The 21639-nt window shown below is 52.2% G+C and overlaps 1 protein-coding gene across 2 annotated transcripts in view; it reads left to right on the top strand.

Annotated features, from left to right (window-relative positions):
- The first annotated feature begins 15969 nt into the window (after positions 1-15969).
- PHACTR3 (phosphatase and actin regulator 3) overlaps positions 15970-21639 on the top strand; it is a 272059-nt gene continuing 266389 nt past the window's right edge. The window contains exon 1 of one of the 2 annotated variants that reach the window (XM_004090051.2): positions 15970-16108. In XM_004090051.2, coding sequence (XP_004090099.1) covers positions 16000-16108 — 109 coding nt within the window. In that variant the 5' untranslated portion in view covers positions 15970-15999. Of the gene's footprint in view, positions 16109-17688; positions 17971-21639 lie in introns of those variants that run through there. The other variant, XM_030825450.1, reaches the window with a different exon arrangement.

Genomic DNA, 21639 nt, shown 5'->3' with positions numbered 1-21639 from the left:
CTTGTCAGAAGCAGAGCTAGGATTTGAACCAAGAAGACTGCCTGCAGAATCCATGCTCTTGAGGACTGCCATATAACAGAAGAGGCAGTTCCGGTATGGCCAAGTTCACTTTTGCCCTCAGCCTTTGCAGACATCACTAATCAATCAGAGCCTGGGTCCCGGTGAGCCTTGAGGCAGTTTTGCAATATGTATGGTGCCATCCTGGCAGACATGACTCACCAAAAGTGTTCATCCCAAACAGAATCGACGGCGTCAGGCAAGATTCACATGCAAGAAATAGAAACCATGTCCCAATTCTGCACAGAATGGGAGTTACTACAGGGGCTTAGGTGCTCACAGAAGTACTGGAAGGGCTGGAGGAGGAGACTCTACGAGGACAGCTCAGAAGTTGTCCCCCAGGCCGAAATTGTCCCATCTCTGCCTCAAGCAAGAAAAGGCAGTGCCAGGAGGTTCCCTCTGGCATCGTTTACCTCTAGCATCTGTGCTGCAGTCCAGGGACAGGAACCACCATGGCTGCCACTCAGCACTTGTCCATCAGAGACCACAGGATGTTGTGGGAGAACCAGCATCTCCAGCAGCAGCTACAGGCGGTAGAAGACAGAAAGTGGAAGAGAGGTTCTGGGGCCCAGGCAGGTGGGAACAAGGAGTTATTGCTTAATGATGAGGGGCTGATGGAAAAAGTTCTGGAGGTGGATGGTGGGGATGGTTGCACAAGACTGCAAATGTACTTAATGCCACTGCATTGTACTCTTAAAATGGCTAAAATAGCACATTTTATGTTGTATATATTTTACCACAAAAAATTTCAGAAAAGAAAGAAAAAAAATCTAAAAACATAACCACCTCACACCTATTAGGATGGCTATCATAAAAACAAGACAGAACAAAATAAGTGCTGGGGAGGACATGGAGAAATTGGAACCCTTGTGCACCGTTGGTGGGAACGTAAAATGGTGCTGTCGCTATGAAAAACGGCGCATCCTCAAAATAACCAGAAATAGAATTACCACAGGCTCCAGCAATTCTGCCTCTGGGTACATACCTGAAAGAACCGAAGGCAGAGACTCCAACAGATATTTGTACATGCATGTTCATAGCAGCGTTATTCACAATAGCCCAAAGGTGGAGGCAGCCCAAGAGTCTATGGATGGATAGACAGAGAAAATGTGGCCTGTACACACAACAGAATACTATTCAGCTTTAAAACGGAAGGGCATTGTGACACAGGCTACACCGTGGGTGAACCTTGAGGACATTACGCTAAGTAAAATAAGCCAGACGCAAAAGGACAAATCCTGTATGATTCCACTCATAAGAAGTCCCTTGCATAGTCAAATTCTCATAGAGACAGAAAGTTCCAGGGTGGTTGCCAGGGGCTGGGAGGAGGGAGAATGATGGATAGAGTTTCTGTTTTGCAAGATGAAAACAGTTCTGGAAATGATGGTGGTGATGGTTGCATGATGTAAATATTCTTACCACTGCTGAAGTATATTCCTAAAAATGGTTAAGATGGTAAATTTTATGTGTATTTCACCACATTTTTTAAAAGAAAGTAAACCAGAAAAAGATGAACAGGAGGAGGAGAGATGAAGGAGGAGGCGAAGGACGGGGAAACCCAGGGTGGGACAGACGTAAAAAGCAGATGAATGGGACAGGGTGCTGACCACCCCCATGCCAAGGGAAGCCCCCATCTTGGCTCCCCCATCATGGGAAGTCCCCATCAATATTGCCATCAATATTGATGGCAGCATCGATATTGTGACCCAGCCTCAGGGCTCACTGGGACCCAGGCTCTGGTTGATTAGCGATGTCTGCAAAGTCTAAGGACGAAGGTGAACTTGGCCATGTAGAAGCTGCCCCTTCTGTTACATGGCTGCTCTCAAGAGCATGGATCCTGCAGGTCCAGGAGGCCCTGGAATGAAAGAGAGCATTTGTGAAGAAAAGGAACGAAAGAAATCAGGTTTTTTAAATGTTAAAGCTGTTAGGAAAAACTGTGGAAGACTTACTGGGAATGATTTCAATGGAGAACTAGGGCTCCAGTCCCGCATCTGGGTTATCTGATTCTGTGGGGTTTCTGTGCCTTTCACTATCTCTGAGCTGTTTTGCAGCTCTGTACATTGTAGAAATAGATGGAGCGCAAATTATCCCGGGTTCATAGAAAGGTGGATGAGTCTTGGCTGGTGGAGGTACAATGGGCCCCTCTCCAGAAGCCCATTTTGCACCTTCACTGAGCGAATTCATGTCAGCATTCCTGATTGGCTGCCCTTTGGATTCTCCTTTGAACTGGTTTTTAACACCTTACTGGATTCTTCATTAGTGAGTGAGTACAGAAAAACCAAATCTTTGACACATGTTCATTTTATATATGTTTGAAAGTCATCCTTTTACCTTAAAAAAAAATTGACATTAGCAGAATCATAAAGGATGGAGAATAGAATAGACCGGAAGATTCACACACATGCTGAGATCCACCAAGCTCTTCCGAACCTGGGAGGACTTCACACCACTCCGATGGCGACCCCAGGAGTGACGTGGGGGAGGCAGGGTTTCAGCCTCTGTCTTCACAAATAATTTGATGAAAAATGACAGGTTCACACAATGACTCATCTGCAGACCTGAGAGGGAGCTGATCTGCCCATTGAGAAGATGGTTGGAGTCAGAGCGTGCTTGAGTTCCCTGGTCTCAGGAAGCTGGAGAGCTGGGCTGGGCCCGGCAGAGACTGCCATGGGCTGGGGCCAGAAGGGCTTATGGTACCAAGAGACAATGTGGACGCCTCCTTCCCTCTGTCCCCTGCCCAGGCCCACAGCTCTGGACTTTGACCACCACTTAGATGAAGAGGATGAGTTCAAGGAACACCCCGGGCATGGGGGGAAAGCAGCGTCCGTCCCCAGGCCAAGGGCAGAGCCGGTCTTCCCTGCCTGCGCTGATGTAGTGTGTGGAATCACGGCCTCTTACCACAGCCACGGAGAGAAAAGGGTGGACAGGGATGGGGATGCAGTGAGACACGGAGAATATAGAGCATGATCAGACATGCCAGAGAGACAGAGACAGACAGAGAGACAGAGACAGACAGAGGGAGACAGAGAGACAGAGACAGAGGGTGACAGACAGAGAGACAGAGACAGAGGGAGACAGACAGAGAGACAGAGACAACAGAGGGAGACAGACAGACAGAGACAGACAGAGGGAGACAGACAGAGACAGAGACAGACAGAGGGAGACAGAGAGACAGAGAGAGACAGAGACAGATGGAGACAGAGACAGATGGAGAGACAGACAGAGAGACAGAGACAGACAGAGAGACAGAGACAGACAAAGGGAGACAGAGAGAGACAGATGGAGAGAGAGACAGACAGGGAGACAGAGACAGATGGAAGGAGACAGACAGAGACAGAAAGAGAGACTGAGAGACAGACAGAGACAGACAGAGAGGCTGACACAAAGACAGAGAGATAGAGATGCTGAGATAGAGAGACAGAGACAGACAGAGACAGAGAGACAGAGACAGACAGAGACAGAGAGACAGAGACAGACAGAGACAGAGACAGGCTAAGAGAGACAGAGACAGGCTGAGACAGACAGAGAGACAGAGACAGACAGACAGACAGAGACAGAGAGATAGACACAGGCAGACAGAGACAGAGAGACAAACAGAGGCTGAGACAGAGACAGAGACAGACGGAGAGAGGCTGAGACAGACAGGGACAGAAAGACAGAGACAGAGAGACAGATAGGCCGAGATAGACAGAGAGACAGAGACAGAGAGGCTGAGACAGACAGACAGAGACAGACAGAAACAGAGACAGACAGATAAGTAACAAAGTCTGCAAAGATGCAGACAGAGACATGCAGAGGGACAAATATACAGAGATAGAGACATTAGAGGGACTGAGACATAGGGACAGAGAGATATAGAACAAAATCCAGAGAGGCACAGACATTCAGAGAGACAGAGACACAGGGACAGACACATATGGAACAAAATCCAGAGAGACAGAGACATGCAGAGAAAGAGCTGGAATCACAGAGACAGAGACATATGGAACAAAGTCCAAAGAGAGACAGTCAGAGAGAGAGCCAGAGGCATTCAGAGGGACAGAGACACAGAGACAGAGAGATATGGAGCAAAGTCCAGAGAGACAGAGACATAGAGAGAGGTAGACACAGAAACAGTGAGATATGGAACAAAGTCCAGGGAGACACACAAACAGAGACAGAGATGTATGGAACAAAGTCTAGAGAGATGCAGAGATCTTCAGAGAGAGAGGGGGGAGAGACACACAGATACTTAAGAGAGAGACAAAGCAAGAGGCAGAGACTTAGAGACAGAGAGATGGACAAAGAGAGGCAACAAATGAGAGAAACCTGCTCGCCCAACAGGGGCCACCTGTTACGTGATTGTCCAAGTCCCATGCCATGGGTCCGGGCCAGGATGGTGACTGATGGAGCCTCCCACCCTCCTCATGGGCATCATCTCCTCGTAGGGCCTGTGTGAGGTTGGTGCCATGCTGTGGTCCTGTGTCCAGCTCAGTGCTGGGCACATGTGCAGGCTGGAGGGGGGCTCTGAATGACTAAGACCTTCCCTTGGCGATTTGCTGTTAGCCATTCACTTACCCAGGGAGACTTGATCACCCAAACCGGGATACTTTAGAGAGGGAAAGGGGTGTGGTTAATAGTCATCCCTGGACAGCAAAGCATGCAAAGGGGCTGTCCCGGTGAACTGGGATGTGCGGTCCCAGGGCTGACGACTGTCCCTGTTCCAAAGTGGGTCCCATCACAGGAGTCCAAGCATAGGGGGGCCCTGGCTTAGTGGGCTGCCATCGGTCACGCTGGCCATGCTGACCACCCCTGAGGGACAGAGCTGCTTGGGAGGGGAAGTGATAATTTTTAACGTGGGTTGTTTAAATATGAATACAAAGAGGGCAGAGTGCAACACTCTCATTACCTTAAAAGATGAAACAAGAACTTTAAGAAATTCCATCTTTGTTTCCCACTGCTTCAAGCTGCCCTGTGGTCCGCCCGAGGGCAGTCTCTTCTGTCTTCCTCCTGAGTCTAGGAGCCCCTGGCAGAGACATCTCGAACTCTTGTAACTTTTCTGGCAACCACAGGCGGACACCTGATCAACGCCATGAGCCAGATATTCCATTTAAAGAGCAACATAAGTTGTAGAAGAGAACAATGATTCCCTGTTGTATTGCTGTCAGCGTCAGAGGTGAGCGTGATGAGGTCTTTGCCACCGTCGGGGACTCTGTCCCCTCCTCCCTGCTGCACCCCAGCACTGACCGTCCTAGGCCCTCAACACGCATTCATCGGATCCACTTGACTCAGCCTTTTGTCTCCTGGCTACCATGGAACTGACACAAGACTGATGTCGTATTTTAGGTCAGGGGTCAGAACTGTGACCCGTGGGCCAAGTCCAGTCACCTGTCTTATAAAGTTTTATTGGAACACAGCCACGCCCCTTTGTTTACCTATTATCTGGGGCTGCTGTGGCACTGTAGGGGCAGCGGCCTCGTGGCCTGCAAAGCCTGAAATATTTGCTATGTGGCCTTTACAGGACAAGTTTGCCACCCATCCATGAACCAGATGCTAATGAACAGCATCCTCCCCCTGCCTGGATGAGGAGCTGGTGCGACTCTGACCACTGTGAGCCCGCCCTGGCCAGACTCGCCAATCCATCGCCCTTTCTCCATGCTCCCCAGGGCAGTGTGGCTCCTTGATGGGAACCTGCCTAGGGGGACGGACCCACTTGCTATCGGGACTCATTCCTCAGCTCTAATCATTTGAGACAGGTCTCAGGCTGGTGTCAGCGACGGGGACCCACTGCGGAAACACCCTGGGCTGGGCTCAGGGGCGGCGTGCAGCAGGTACTCTGTAAACCATATGTGTTTCTGGCCCTGGGGACATGGGTCCTGGGCACCCTCTCCTGGCCGTGCAGCAAGGGTCCTGGCCCAGAAGGAGGGTCTGAGGATCCAAGCCCCAGATTTCTCGCCGAGCCCCTCAGGCAGGTCTCCCCTGTCTGCAGGGCCTCTGAGCCCTAACTGTTCTCACTCTGCCTGGGCCTGGGGTCCCAGCCCTCATCACTGGCTCAACTCTCCAGGGTCTCTGCTTCTCTGCCATCCCTTCCCCACAGCTTCCCTTCCCAATCTCATCTCTGTGCCCTGCTTCTTTGGATTAATGGCTCCCCGGGGCCACTTGGCTGAAAACATTCATTTGACAAACAGAGTTGAGTGCCTGCTGTGTGCCAGGTGCCCTGCTGGGCTCGGGGGCTCAGTGGGGATGAGATGCAGCCACTGTCCTCCTGGAAATCCGAGTCCACTGCAGAGGCAGGTGAGCCAGTGGCTGCAGTGCAGCGTGGGTGTGAGAGAGTGTGTATGAGTGTGAGAGTGTGTGTGTGAGTGTGCGTGTGCATGTGAGTGTGTGACTGTGTGAGACTGAGTGTGTGTGTGTGTATGAGTGTGTGAGACTACATGCGTGAGAGTGTGTGAGCATGTGTGTGTATGTACAGTGTGCATGTGAGTGTGGGTGTGACTGTGCATGTGTGAGTGTGTGCGTGTGAGTGTGTGCATGTGTGTGTGAGAGTGTGTGTGTGTGTGTAGAGTGGGGGTGGGGCTGAAAGTTCCAGAACGAGAGGACCCAGGGAAGGGGACAGCACACCCGAGGCTGGGCAGGTGGGTGGGGCCTGCTGTGGCTCCTCACTGAGTTTTTGGAGTCTCTCTGCCTCATGCCTGTTGCCTCGGCCTCTGCTGTGACTTTGAGCTCTATGGGGGCTCAGCCCCCACCTGAAGTGCCTTGCCACTCCTTGCTGCCCAGGCATCCCGGAGGAACTGCTGTGGACCCTGCTTTGTGCCCAGGTGGAGGAGGGTCAGGGGAGTCAGGGCCCACTGGGGTAAATCTTCATCCAACAGGAGACGGGAGGATGCAGCCTCCCATCAAATCCTCCTCCTTTTCCGCCTCCAGATGGGCCATCCTCAGGGAGTCGCTATACACAGGGTGGCTCATGTCTCAGTTTGCCTGGGACAATCCCAGGTTATACCTGTCACTTTGGTGTCATTAACAGCGAGTGTCCCAGTTGATGAGATGAAGGATGTGTTCACTCTGCACCTTCATGTGTGCCCCTGACATCCAGCAACCGGTTTGCCATGAAGTGGTGGCTGCCTCTTCCCTCCCTTATTCTGGCTCCTGGCCCACACTCCCTAACCCCAGAGGGTCACCTGTGCCTGGGCCTCAGGCTCTGTTTCTCGGGAACTGAGGCCGGAGCCTTTGAAGGTGTGAGGAACGGGAGTGTCACAAGCACGTCTGGGTTCTAGGAACAGACCAGTTTCAACTCACAGAAGGACACCCACAGGGAGCTGTGATGCAGAAATCAAGGGACAATAATTGGCCCAGACTGCTGGGGAGGGGCTTTCTGCGGAGTGGACGTGTAGGGAGATTTGGGGGAAGAATCAGCAGGGGAGGGGGCCATGGGCAGTCCAGGCATGGAGTGGCACAGGCAGAGGGTCTCCGGTAGAAACGGCTGAATTCCAAGATTTGGGGAAATCCCAGAAAGAATTCCTGTTCTTCTCAGCCCAAATCCTGTAGAGCCTCTTTGTCAGTGGCAGATAAAGTGGGGAAGCAAATCCAAGGAAAGGCGTCCAGGTAAAACAGGGGAAGAAAGGCTGTGAGAAGCACTGCACTACCGGGACCATTTCATCCACCCGCATTTTGCCATGAGAGACTCCATCCATGGGGCGGGGAAGCACCCTCCGATCACTGCAGCTGCAGTGGGGAGAGCAAGAGGGACACACGCTGAGGGAGAAACTGGAACAGAAACAGGGAGAGGAGAGAACAGAGAGAGTCAGAAACAGAAACCAAAGCTGATGGAAACACAAAGGCAGCAGGAGAGAGGGAGTGGGGAGAGAAAGAGAGAGAGAGAATGGATGGACAGATGGATGAATGGATGGATGGATGAATGGATGAATGGATGGAGGATAGATAGATCAGGGATGAATGGATGATGGATTGAAGATGGATGGATGAGTAGATGGGTGGGTAAGTGGATAGATGGATGGATGATGGATAGAGTATGGATAGATCAAGGATGAATGGATGATGGTTGGATGGAAGATGGATGGAAGGATGCTGGATGGATGGATAATGGATGGGAAATAGATGATGGATGGACGATGGGCAGATTCCAGCGAGCACCGTTATCTTGCTGTATCAGTTGTAAGGGACCTGGTTGTTCACAGCATTGGCTTCTGGGGCCCCATGACCTCCTATTTCTTTCCCTAGCCCATCCCTGCCTCCTTCTCACACAAGTTGTAAGGCGTAGAGCCTATTCCCAAACCAAACACTGCAGCTTTCTTAACTCAGTGTTCTTCTTGTAAGACATTTTTTTTCCTCCCCCAACTGCCAGGGTTGCTGGCTGGGGTGGGGAGGGTTGACAGATTACTTCTAAGCATTTAGCACATGGTAGACCCTCAACCAGGTGGCTGTATTGATGATTTTTTTAAATCGAGATATAATTTACATAGTCTAAATTCACCATTTTAAAGCATACAATTCAGTAGTTTTTAGTATATTCACAAGGCTGTGTAACTATCATACTATCTGATTCCACAGCGTTTTCACCACCCCATAAAGAAAACCATTAAGCAGTCACTCCCCATTCTGCCCTTTCCCAGCCCTTGGCAACCATTAAGCTACTTTATGTTTCTTTGGATTGGCCCTTTCTGCACATTTCATGTAAGTGGAGTCATTCACAATGTAGACTTTAATGATTTTTTCTTCACTTAGCACAATCTTCCCAAGGTTTATCTGTGTTGTAGTGTGGATCAGTACATCATTCCTTTGTATTGTCAATAATATTCCATCGTATGGGTATACATCCGGCCCTCCAAATTCGCGGATTCCACATCCGTGGATTCAACCAACTGCAGATTGAAAATATTTTTGAAAGAAATGGATGGAGTATCTGTACTGAACATGTACAGACTCTTTTTTCTTGTCATTATTTTATAAACAATACAGCATAATGACTATTTACATTGTATCACGTATTATAAGTAATCTAGAGATGATTTAAAGCAAGCTTGTCCAAAGGGCAGCCTGTGGGCCGCATGTGACCCAGGACAGCTTTGAATGCAGCCCAACACAAATTCATAAACTTCCCTAAAACATTATGAGAGTTTTTTTTTTTCAATTTCTTTTTAGCTCATCAGCTATCGTTAGTGTATTTTGTGTGTGGCCCAAGACAATTCTTCTTCCAATGTGGTCCAGGGAAGCCAGAAGATTGGATATCCCTGATTTAATGAATACAAGAGGATGTATGTAGCTTATAAGCAAGTAGTACACTATTTCATATAAAGAAATTGAGCATCTGTGGATTTTGGTGTCCTTGGGTGTTCTGTAATCAACCCCCCGTGGATACTGAGGGACTAGGGTACTACCCCTGACTTTTTCATCAGCTGACAGATATTTGAGTTGCTTCCACTTTTTGACTATTATGGTGAATGCTGCTATGAACAGCCATGTACTTGCTTTTCTGGGGAAAAATGTTTCCAGTTCTCTTGAGTACATACCTGGCAGTGGAATTGCTCGGTCATACGGCGACTTGATGTTTAGCTTTTCGAGGAATTGCTAGACCGTTTCCCAAGGCAGCTGCACCATTTTACATGCTGACGATTTGTTTTTAACAATTTGTGGATAGTCTCACAATGTGTCAAAGATGGTTCAAAGCAGCGTAGACGCACACCTGAATTCAGCAGGGGACTGTCAGAGAAATGAGAGGCATCGGGGCAAGGACGGGGAACTGGGACAGGACCAGGGAGGGGGTAGAGCAGAGTCCTGTCCGGCACAGGCCACAGCTCTTTACAGGAGGCTCTGAGCCGTGCTGCAGGTGGGTACCCTGCGGTGCTCGGAAGTGGCCCTTGAAACCCCTGGGTACACACCACGTATCTTCGAGAGCGTTGATTTTTACTTAAATATTTGGTGAGAAAGTGATGTGTATGAAAAGAATATAGACACATGTTGACTAGAATGAAAAACTGGGTGAATTTTAGAAAGCTCAAAGAGATCCAGCACCTGCATCCCTCCGCTGCAGGCTCTTTTCACCACAGCCCCAACATCAGATAACCCCTAGCAGGGGCACCTCCCGCCCACCAGAATTGGGGAGAGTTGGGCAGGCTCGCCTGCACCGTCCTAGTGGCCACTAGAGGGCGTCTGGATCCTCCCTGGGTTGCAGATTCCAGGAAATAAATACCCAAGGTTTCTGCCCGTTACTCCCCGTCCTGCCGGCAGAGCTGATGCAGAAACCCACCCCTGGCTTCCCAGGGGGAAGTGGACCCCTCAGACTCCTAACCTCAGTCAGCACGCTGACGAAGCAGAGAGCGGTTGAGAATCCTACAGCTGGAGGCAGAGCCCAGCAGAGGGTCTGGCCTTGCAAGGCGTCTCCCACAGCCCGGGGGGCCTTGGACCTGTGTCCCCTCCTATAAGATGCTAGGAAGCCCAGGGTTAGGGGTCCCTGAGGCAGGGTGGAAACGCTGCCAGGACAAGCCCAGCCCACAGCCCACAGCGCCTGCCCCAGAAAGAACAGCCGTCGCTCCTGGATATCTGCCACGTGACTCAAAGAGGATTTAAGGCAGTTTAGAGCGATTCACAAAATTCAGCAGCAGCTGCGACCTCGGGGACCCAGAGAGACGGGGATGATGCAAAGAGAAAGGAACAAGAGCAGGGACGCGGGATGGAGCCTGGGATGAGGGGAAGCAGGCTGCTCATGGAGAACTCTTCTGGGGTCAGGCCCAGTTCTGGGTGTCTTGTGTCCTGGGGCCCCCGGGGTGCAGCCCAGGGGCTGCTAGAGGGGCTGAGTGTCTTCTCCTCTAGGATCAGTGCTCCTGGAAGATTTGGAGGGAAAATTTGTGTGTGTGGAGAGAATGCAAACGTGTCATGGATTTTTATGATAAAAGGAGAGACTGTACTGCACTGTACTGGAATGATGACGATGAAGAAGATGGGATCATTCCAGTCACTCTGAGTAACTTACAGTGGCTTTTTTTTAAAGGAGGATTTCTTTCCTTTATCTTTTTTTAAAAAATTATGTGTTTATGATTTTTAGTGATGGGGTTTTGCTCTGTTGCCCAGGCTGGAGTGCAGTGGCACGTCATGGCTCACTGCAGCCTCAAACTCCTGGGCTGAAGCGATCCTCCCGAGTCGCTGGGACCACAGGCTTGCGCCACCAAACCCAACTACTTTTTAAATTTTTTGTAGAGATGAGGTCTCGCTATGTTGCCCAGGCTGGTCTTGAACTCCCGGCTTCAAGTGACTTGAAGCTTGAAGCCTCCTGAGCAGCTGAGGTTATAGGCATAAGCCACCCTTTCCTTTTTTTTTTTAAAAAAAAATAATTATTTGAGGTGATATTTGTGTAACACCAAATTAGCCCTTTTAAAGTGAACAATTCAGTGGCATTTAGGACATTCACAATGCTGTACGCCCACTACTTCTACCTGTTCCAAACCATTTTCATCGTCTCATGGTAAAACCTCATCTTCGTGGTGCCTTTTAGATCTTTCTTTATTAATTGTTTATTGAGCATCTACCGTGAACCAAAGTCTGTGTGGTACTGGGGATTTTGAACGGTGATTACACACAGTCTCTGCCCTCAGTGATAGCCAGCCTTTACCCCAATGTGTTCTTTAAGTGTTCTAGCTCTTAGGAGCAGAGTCCTCATTTCCTCCCAGACAGCAGAAAGATTGGTAACTATGTAGCACACATACCCCACTCTGCTGGCCCTTGCCCTTATCAGACATTGCCAATCAATTGCAGCACTCTTACTGATCCTTGAGGCAGCCTAGTGACCCTGTGGAGCTCAGGTGCACTGCCAACCAACACTGAGAAAGCAAGCTTTGGGCCATTCCGAGCTGTGATGTTGTACACACAGAGGTCTGTATCATATATAGATACACTGGGTTCCATGAACTCAAGTCTTACTTGTCCACAAATTGCAGGGCAACCGGGTTTTATAGGCTTATAGGAAATCACCCCTAGTCCTCACCCCATGCCTGCAGGGAAAAAGTTGTGAAGTTATCCCAGCTGGTTCCTGTAGGTCATAAGGATGCTGAAGGAACTCCCAGCATAGACAGAGACAGTGAACTTGGAAAGTCACTGCTGTTGGGTTGGTGTGTGTATCCAGGGAGGTCACTCACAGCCATGACCTGCTATGGGATTTGCCAGGGGTCTAATGCAAATGAAAGTACAGTTCCCTTATTCAAAAATTATGAAGAGCTGCAAGGTGGTGGCGGTAGGGCAGGAAGCCAAGCCTGGGCCCTTCTGAGCCTGGGGCCCTGTGCCTGCCCAGGCAGTTCTCATCGCAGTCATTCTGGCCATTTCCCCCCACTCGGGCTCTGAATGAGGAGCTGGCCTGGCCTGGAAGCGCAGTGTCATGGAGAGCCTGGTGTCTGCTCTGCCCCAAGCTCTCCCCCTCTCTAGGCGGCTGCACCACAGCAGCTTTTGGAGAACCTCCTCTCCCCGGGCCTCAGCAGAGGAGGTTCAGGTGAGCTGATCCTACCCCACTTCCATCCTCCTCCGTGCCACCAGCCTGGCTAACCTGTAGCTCCCATCCCTTAGTGATAAGGACCAGTTCAGTGTTGGGTGAGAGATGCTATGAGGAGGTCCAAGCACACTTGGCTTGGGGCTTTCTCTGAAGCTCCAAGGAAGGAGGTGGTCCCTTGAAGCTTTGGTAGTGGAACTCTTGGATTCAGCCATGTCTGTCACCACCCCTCCTCCTGGTCTCTCTGGTGGCCAAGGGGTGCCTTTTCTGCTCCAGCCAGAAGGACTTGGATTTCAGCCCATTGGAACTGAAAGAGTCCCTGGAGTGAGTGGCGCTCAAACGTGGGGCTAGGTGGCTTAGCCAAGTGGATGCCCCACTGCACGTGGCTGCAGGAAAGACCAATACCCCTTGTCCCTCATGGCCCTTGCTGTGTCCTAGACTTCAGCCCTACAGCCGAGGGGGAACCTCTCAGCAGGGCTCCTGCTGGCCTGTGTTCCCACGGCCCAGACCAACTCATGGACATTCAGGACACCCTGGAGGGTCCTCACGAAGAAGGGATGTTACTCACAGGGCTGGCCCTGAGGGTCCTGCTGGGCTCAAGGGAGCAGCTGATGGGGTGGCCTTCAGCCCTCCTGGATGCCTTGCAGGGGCTGGGCCTGGCCAGCCTGTCCTCTGCCCTAGAAGCACCCAGGGGTGATGTGGCTCTGGTGACGCGCACAGGTCCTGGAGTCCAGTTACGAGGCCTGGAGCTTGGCTTGTCCTAATATTAGCAGCAGGGCCTCAGGGAGCCTTTGAGAGCTTCAGTTTTCTTAGGGATAATGAATAATGCTGTCTTTAGATTTTTGTGAAGATGAACTGGGATAAAGCAGATGGAGTGTTTAGTGCAGGGCCTGGCGTGTCGGAAGTGTTCAATGAGGATGAATGATTAGCCTTCATCTTCCCCTCTGCATCTTCTTCTGAATAAACCTGCTCAGAGTTCAAAAGGCCCAGGGACCCCAACCCAGGCCACACCTAAGGAGGCCAACAGTGTCTGCTGGCCTCAGACGGGGTTAGTGAGCATCTTTAGTAGTATGTACTTGAGAGGGCTGTGTAGACCTGCCATGTGAAGCCCCATTCTGTAGGTCACCAATAGATCCATGTGCAAACAGATCAGGGGCCACGAAGGCTCTGGCCTGTGGACAGGCGGCAGGGCCGGCAGAAAGAGAGAGACCTTTCCTAGCACGCCTTGGATTTGTCTTCATGCTAACATTTCTGTCTCCTAACTCTTTCCTTCAGTGACCTCTTCCCCACCAAGGCTCGGGAGAAAAGGAAATGGCAAGGAGGGTGGGACTGAAAATTCCAGTCCTCCATAGGGCTGCCTTCAGGCACAGCTGGAACCAGCTGCTCACACGGACAATGCCAGCAGCCCCTGATACCTCCCTGTCCAGGCTCCTCCCTCTTCTGTGTTGTTTTGATTCTGAGCCATGTAACAGCCCTGGACGTTCAGACTGTCCTTCTCAGGACTAGTGGATAACATGGGCTTCTCCCTCCCAGTCCAGCAAAGTCCCAAATGTGTGCCTCTGTGAACCAACTTCTCTGGCCCAGTCTCTGAGGTCAGGTGGATGATCTATGCTGGTTGGTTGGACTAAATCATGAGCCCTCCCCTGGAATTAGGGAGGGGCCCTGGGTCCACAGAGTGGGGAAGGAGGCTTCCAGCAGGAAATGGAAATGCTATTCCCAGCAGGGGACAAAGCCTGCAAAACACATGGTCCCGGAGTGACCAGGACCAATGCCTGTCCTCTCAAATTCCAGCCCAGTGAGGGGCAGGGCAGATGAGTGGACAAATAATCTCAGTGGGATGCAGTGTATGCCCAGCAGAGTGCACACAGTGCTGGGGCCTGCGGAAGGGAGAGCCAAAGGCCTGGGGAAGACAGGCAGGGAGACTGAAGGATTAAAGGCTTCAGAAAAGAGGCAAACACTTAAGCCAGGTCTTGAAGGTTGGGTAGAAGTTCACCAGGGCAAACCAATGGGCTGGGCACAGAGCAAGGAAGCACCGCAACACTGGCCAGGTGTTGAATCCAGACGCTGCACCTTTCTCACTTTCTAGGCAGGTAACTTCACTTCTCTGAGCCTCAGTTTCCTCCTCTAGAAAGGAGGCCATGATGATAGTGTCTCTCTCCAGGAGCTGATGGAGGAGCAAACAGGATGAAGTAGGAGGGGGATTGGAGCAGTGGACTAAGTCCCAGCTTTCACGGAGCTTGCATTTTCTCATCCGTAAAGTGGGCACAGTAACAGCGCCCTCCTCCGTGAGTTTTCTAAAGGTTCAGGGAATGTATGCTCAGTGCAGTGCCACCAGGTGCTGGCTGCTGACTGTTACCACCGTTAAGCAGTTCTGAAGATGAGGCTGAGAAGTCTGGGCAGGAGATGTGGAAAGCAGGCAGGCTGCCAGGGAGGAGGCAGGTGGCTGGGAGGCCTGGCTACATCCCAGTCCCAGCACTGCACTGGCAGCTGTGTGGCCCACTGATTGCACCTGCTGGGGGAGCTGCTGGGGGATGGAACGGGGGTTCCTAGTCCCTTAGCAGAGAGCACTTTGAAAGCCTTCGGTGGTGGAGGAGGGGAGTGGTGTTCCTTTGGGACTCTGAGGACCTGAGTGTCAGGAGGAGGGTTACCTGGAACTCTGCTGGGGACGTGGCTGTGTGGGTGCTGATGGGGACCCTCAGTCCATCTCAGGCCAGGATCCTGCCTCAAGGGCAGGGCTGTGGCTGCAAAAACCCAAAGGCCGGAGAGGCTGCTGAGGCCTCCGAAGAGTCACCCCAACCCCTTCACGCCCAGGTGCTGGTGGGTGGACGGGGCATTTTGTGAGAGGGCGCTGGGAGGGTCAGGGGACGGGGCCGGCACAGTTCTAGTTCTGGAGCTGGTTGGGGGTTACAAAGGTGTCCCCCAAGCAGCACTCATTAAGCTAAATACGAATGTTTTGTTTCATAGCAAAAAAGGTAAATACATGGGGTTTATTCGAAAGGCAGCAGTGCTTCCCACCGCCCTTACATTAAAGGCAGCCAAAGAGTCTCCAACTTAGGGAGCCCCAGGCCTGGCTCAGTCTCGGCCCATCCCACTTCAGCCCCAGCCCATTTTACACACCAGACCACTGAGGCTCAGAGAGGCCAAGCGACTCGCCCGCCGCCCCACAGCGGCTCCAGCTCTGCTGCCCGTTTACAGCGCCGGGAACCGGCGGCTACACCTCCCGCCCGGCTGTCCCTTTAACGTTTCTAGGGCGTCCCTGGAAGGCCCGGGGCGCGGCGCTGAGGTCTCCGCTCCCGCTCCCCCGGGCCAGGCTGCAGCTCCGGGCGGGTCAAGGTCGCAGCGGCGCCCCTCGGAGCCCCCGCCCGGCGGAGGGGCCGGCCTCGCGTGGCGGCGCCGCCCCCGGCCCTGGTCCCGGTCCCGCCCCACCGGCGCCTCCCCGCGGCCCCGGCTGCGCTCCGCGGCCCTCCGGCGGGATGCGCGGCCGTGGCGGGGGGCGCGCCCGCTGTCCTGCGCCCCTGCGCTCGCTGCTGAGCGCCTTCGGGGCCCGGGACGCCGCCGCCGCCGCCCGAGGTCCTGCACAAGGTAAGCGCGCGCCGCGGGGAGGGGACGCGGGACGTGGGGCCCGGGGTCCCGGCCGGGCACGAGGCGCTGGGGGACGACTCCTCCTGGATCCCTTGCCCTTGGCCGTTGCGGGTGGCCAGGATGCCCGCTGCGCCCCCAGCCACAGAGGTGGGCGCCCCGGGTCTCAGTCTTACCGCTCCCCCGCAGCAAAGTCACCAGAGTCTCTCCCTAAACAAGGGCAGTGCCGGCAGGGTCAGAAGCGCTGGCGTGGGGGTCGGCAGTCTGGGGTTTGGAATTCCCCTCTGCCAGCTGCATGAACCTTTTTGCATGGCATTTGACCTTGCTGCGCCTCAGTTTTTGCATCTGTAAAATGGGGGTGATCCAATACCTGTGTCTTGGGGGCGGCAGTTGGGATCATATGGACAGCACTGGCCACCCAAGAGAGGGCTCTGCGCTTGTTCACTCTTCTTCCCCAGGGAGGGCCATTGGCCTCCACCCATGTGGGGCTGGCCCCTCGCCCCCTGCTGGGCAGACACCTGGCCCTGGAGAGGGTCCAGCTGCAGTTCAAGGGATGGGATCTAGGAAGAGGGGCCTGAGGAATCCAGAAAATGGCCAGGGCCCCAGCTGGGCCAGGGAAGAGGAGTTGAGGATGGGGAGCGGCCTCAGGCCTCCTGGTGACAAGGCTAGAGTGTTGCCTGTGCTCAGTGGCCGTGGGTGCATGAGTACCAGGTGTCCAGCAGGCAGAACTCGGATGCGGTGGAGGAGAGCTAGGCCAGTGTTTCCTCACTGGCCCTTGGTGAGGATACCAGGCGCACATATTACAGATTGTTCCAGGGGCCCCACCCAGGCCTGCCCCTTGCAATCTCCTGGGAGAATCTGTGTTTTTAACTAAAGCACCAGGAAACTCTGGGATCAGGCCATTCGGGAAATGCTCGTTTAGATCCATCAGTGGTTCCTTTCAGTGCCCCGAAACGGGTTGATCCTGCCTTCCCTTGAAGACATTTCTGGTTGTCACACCTGGGGGAACGCCACTGGCACCCAGTGGGCAGAAGCCAGGGACACTGCTAAGTGTCCTGCACTGCCAGGAGCCCTCCTTCCCCCGGAGGCGATAAATGGTGTAGTCCACAGGCTAGTGCTGGGGTTGGGAAACCCTGAGATACAGGGATACGTGGAGTCACAAAGTCGAGAAAGGGGGACATGGGGATTTGGGGGACACTTGAGAGACCACTCTCTGCCAGGCCTTCTGTGGTGCCCTTGGAGGAGAAGCTCATGGCAGAAGCTTAGCCCAGGCACAGAGGATGGGCAGCTGAATCCACTCATCAGGAATATTGAGCACCTACTGAGCGCCAGTCCCTGTGCTGAGCTCCCAGGGTGCAGTTGGGAAAGAGAGGGAGATGGGGCCCCTCTAGGGTGCCCCCCTCTAATGGGGCAGAAGCCCCTCCCCCACTGCCTGCACAGAGTAGGTGTCCACGAATGTCAGTGTCCTCCCCCAAAGCACCCCTGTTTTTGGCAATGCATGAGTACTGAGTACAGTGAGGCGTATTCTGGGTTGAATTTTGGGAAAGGGCGTTCCCAGTCTTAACCTTCAGCAGCTTGGCAGTGTGTTTAGGGCCACCAGGAGCCCATGTTCTGCCTGCAGTGATTATGCAACTCCTCACCTGTTCCTTGTGCTCCTCAGTCGTTGGGCATTTTTAAAATAGTTCTGCAGCCTCTGTCTAGGCCTTGATGGATGGATGGCAGGGCTCAGCCACTGCTGACCCACTTTCCCCAAGGAGAAAGCAGAATATTTTGTCAGTGGGTCAGCAAATGATTATTCATCATTGAAAATGCTTCAGGCGCTGATCTAGATGCTGGGATGCTGCGGGGAGCAGGGAGGCCATGAGGTGAGAATTCACTTGATGGCACTGGGGAACAGGAGGGTAGTTGAGGCTGGAAGCCCATCAGCTAGGGGACTGGAGGGAGCTGAGTTTGGGGAGGTGGCCCATGGGCCTTGGCCTCCATCATAAGTCCCTAGGGGTTTTACATGTGCAACCCGAGGCCAATGGCAGGTTCTAGGCTGAGGAATTGCATGTCCCTCTGTGTCTGAGAGAAAGCTCCTCATGGCCGCTGTGTGGCCGCAGGTTTATTTGGAGGTTATGGCAGCAGGGGAGTTGCCAGCTGCTTGGAGGACAGGAGGCTGATAGGACCTGCTCATGACTTGGGTACCCTAAATCCAGGATGCCATGTAGGTTTGGGGTCTGAGCACTGGGTGGATGGAGGTGCTGTTTATGGGGGTGTGGAAGGCTTGGTGGGGGAGGAGGGAGACTGGTGGGAGGCTTCTGCAGTGCGTTCCTTCACTTTCCATGGAGAGAGGAGGTTTGGGAGAGGAAGCGCGCATTCCGTGCTGACCATGGTGATTTGGAGGGGCTGTGTACACTGGGCCATCGCACGTCTGAGTCTGGAGCTTGGGGCGGTGGTTGGTCTGGAGGTTGCAATCTGAGATTCATCAGAATGGCGCTGGCACTTAAAGGAGGTCACTTGGGAGGGGGCTGAGGCAGAGAGTGTGGCTGGGTTTCTTGGTTTCAATGTTGCATTTCAATGTTGAGTCAGATAGGACCCCAGTGCAAATGCCAAGTTTTGGTTTGGAGCAAGGGTCCGAGCACCCAAGGAAGAACCAGGCTGTGTGCCCACAACTCTTTGAGCACTCTGATGCCAGACCTCGAGAAGGTCCCTTTGACTTTGTTCCTTTTGGAACCAGGAGGATCTGTCCAGCTGCCACCTGAAGCTCGGCTTCCCTGATTTGTGTGGCTACTTCCTGGAGCTTGCTTGGGAATCTTAACTCTCACCCTTAAAGGGATAATGTGCTATTTCTGGGGCCAGGGCTGCATTAATTTAGGAACAAATTAACCACTCATTCTTCCAGACTTCGAAGTCTGATTTCGAAGCGCTGACTCGCAGTGGGTTATTTCTGCACTAAGTGAGTTTTTTTTTCCTATTAAAATTTTTTTTTTGAAGGGAAAGGCGTGATCCATGATATCATGACATGTCCCAGCTGATGCTCATTAAAAGTTGTGGCTTTAGGGGCTGCAAAAGACAGTTTGAAATTTAATGCCTTGTTTCCCTGGCTCAGCTCAGAGTCGGGGCTGGGCAGGGCTCCCTGAAGGCAATAACTCTGAAGACCCAGATTGGGTCTGGAGTTGCCCAATTCTTTTGAAATCTTAATGACAACCAGCTGGACTTAGCAGGCTTTTCTGGTAGCAAGTGACTGAAATGGACTAGACACACAGAAGCAAAAGGGCCGTCTGTTAATTCAGGAAACTGGGAGTCTGTAGCTCCAGCTAGCCTCTCCTTGTCTGTCCCGGACTCAGGCTGGGTCATATCGCTGGCCCTTGAACCACTTACTGGAGCGAGGGAGTGGGGAGGACTGGACGGCCGAGACCTAGCTGTCTCCTCCAGTCCAGAAATGGAGCTGGCATCCCCGCCATAGCCAGCCTGAGACTTCCAGTAGGAAATCAGGAGGATCACAGAAGGAGATGGGTTCTGGGATCACAAACTCCCACATGGCAGTGCAAGAACCCCACAGCTGTGCTCACCTGACCTGCAAAACCCGCCGTGCATTGCAAATCACCCTGCAGCCTTCAGTTTTCTTTCCTGTGACCAATGTGTGCTTGGAGGCAAAAGGCAGAGTCATGATGTCCCGGCAGCTCGAGAAGGCCCTGGGAGAGGTGTGACCTGGCTACACATCTTGTTTCTCTCCTTTCCCCGCAGGGTGCTCAGGGCACACCTGTGAGAACCAAGCACCTCCCCACAGCCAGTGGCCCCTCAGGTCTGCTTCTCCTTCACCTGCTCTGAGCCTCACATTTTCTCACCGCTTAGCCCAAATCCCCACGCAGCTGTCACCCCATTACTTTAAGGACTGCTGTCTGCTGGTGAACTTTGCTGATGACTAAGTTGATCGCTCCATTTTTGTTTGAAGGGAAAGGAGTGATCCTCAATCTTTAGAAATGGCCTAGGCTGGGCGCGGTGGCTCACGCCTGTAATCCCAACACTATGGGAGGCTGAGGCTGGCAGATCATGAGGTCAGGAGATTCAGACCATCCTGGCTAACACAGTGAAATCCTGTCTCTACTAAAAGTGCAAAAAATTAGCTAGGCGTGGTGGCGGGTGCCTGTAGTCCCAGCTACTCGGGAGGCTGAGGCAGGAGAATGGCGTGAACCCAGTAGGTGGAGCTTGCAGTGAGCCGAGATTGATCCACTGCACTCCAGCCTGGGTGACAGAGCGAGACTGTCACCAAAAGCCTAGCCTGTAGTTGGGACTCCATAAATATTTTATGGGATGAATGGATAATGTGGTCTCCAGCTCAGGGGATAAGTTTTTCTGGAAAAAAATTACTCCCTCAAACACATACACGTATATATTTAATTACACTAGTATGTCATGAATACATCCTCCAAGTGAGAAATTGAAAACATTGCAAATAAGGCTCAAATCCCTCTGGAACATGAATCCTCCCCCCACCCCCCACCCTTCACCCTTCCCCAGGGAAGCCACTGTTACCATTCATGGCATTTCCCACCAAACTTTCTTGACATAAGCATGTGCTTTTTAAAGAAATGGCATCACACAGCACTTCTCGTTGTGAAGCTGTTTTCACTCTGCAGTGTGTCTTGGAGATTTATCTGGCTTCGTAGGTTCTGTCTAATTGCTTTAGAATATTCCATGGCTGTTTTCGCCTTTCTGCTACCGATGGCCATGAGGTCCTTCTCAGATCCTGTCACAGGCTGTGCTGCAGGGGACATCCTGCATGCGGCGCTGGGTGCATCTGTACAAGCGTTTCTCTATAAGGCACATCCTAAGAATGGAACTCCTGGGGCTTAGGATGAGTGCATTTTAAATGTAAGCTGCTATTGCCAGACTGTTTCCCATACTGGCTGTGTCACTCCCAATAGCAGTGTCGGAGGTACCCGTTTCTCTCACCAGCACTTGATACATTCACATTCTGAAATTTTGCCAATCCTCCAGAGAAGCGAAAATTACATTGTTTAATTTGCATTGCCTTGATTGCTTGAGAGTTTTTCTTATGTGACTTGGCCATTTAGATTTCACTCTCTGAGTGTTGCCTCTTCATTTACTTTGCGCTCTTTTTCCATGGGGTCGTTGGTGTGTTTCTGAGTGGTTTGTGAGCACCATTAATCTGATCTGGAACCCGATCCTCCGCGGGCTGCAAATATTCGTGTTCTGTCTGTTGTGTGTCTTTTCACTTTGTTTATGGTGTTCTTGGTTGAATAGAAGCTTTTAGTTCTGATGTGGTAAAATGTATCCAGCTTTTTCTTTGTTTTTGCTTCTTGTGTCTTAAGAAACCCTTTTCTGCCTCGAGTTTCGAGTGAACAGCTTTTCTCAGTGTAGCAGGGAGGGTCCTGGTTTTAGCTCTGAAAGTCCTGCACCCTGAGAAGTCCTCAGCCCGGGGCATACCGGGAAGGCTGCTCAGAAACACATCCCTCTGCGTTTCCTTTTGAGGCTTGTATAGCTTTTTCTTTGCATTTATTTTTCTAATCTACTATAACGTGTGTGAA

This window comes from Nomascus leucogenys, chromosome 13 (assembly GCF_006542625.1).
Source record: "Nomascus leucogenys isolate Asia chromosome 13, Asia_NLE_v1, whole genome shotgun sequence".
In the NCBI taxonomy this organism is placed as follows: Eukaryota; Metazoa; Chordata; class Mammalia; order Primates; family Hylobatidae; genus Nomascus; species Nomascus leucogenys.
The sequence above is the reverse complement of the archived record's forward strand: the minus strand, read 5'-3'. Positions and strand labels throughout refer to the sequence as shown.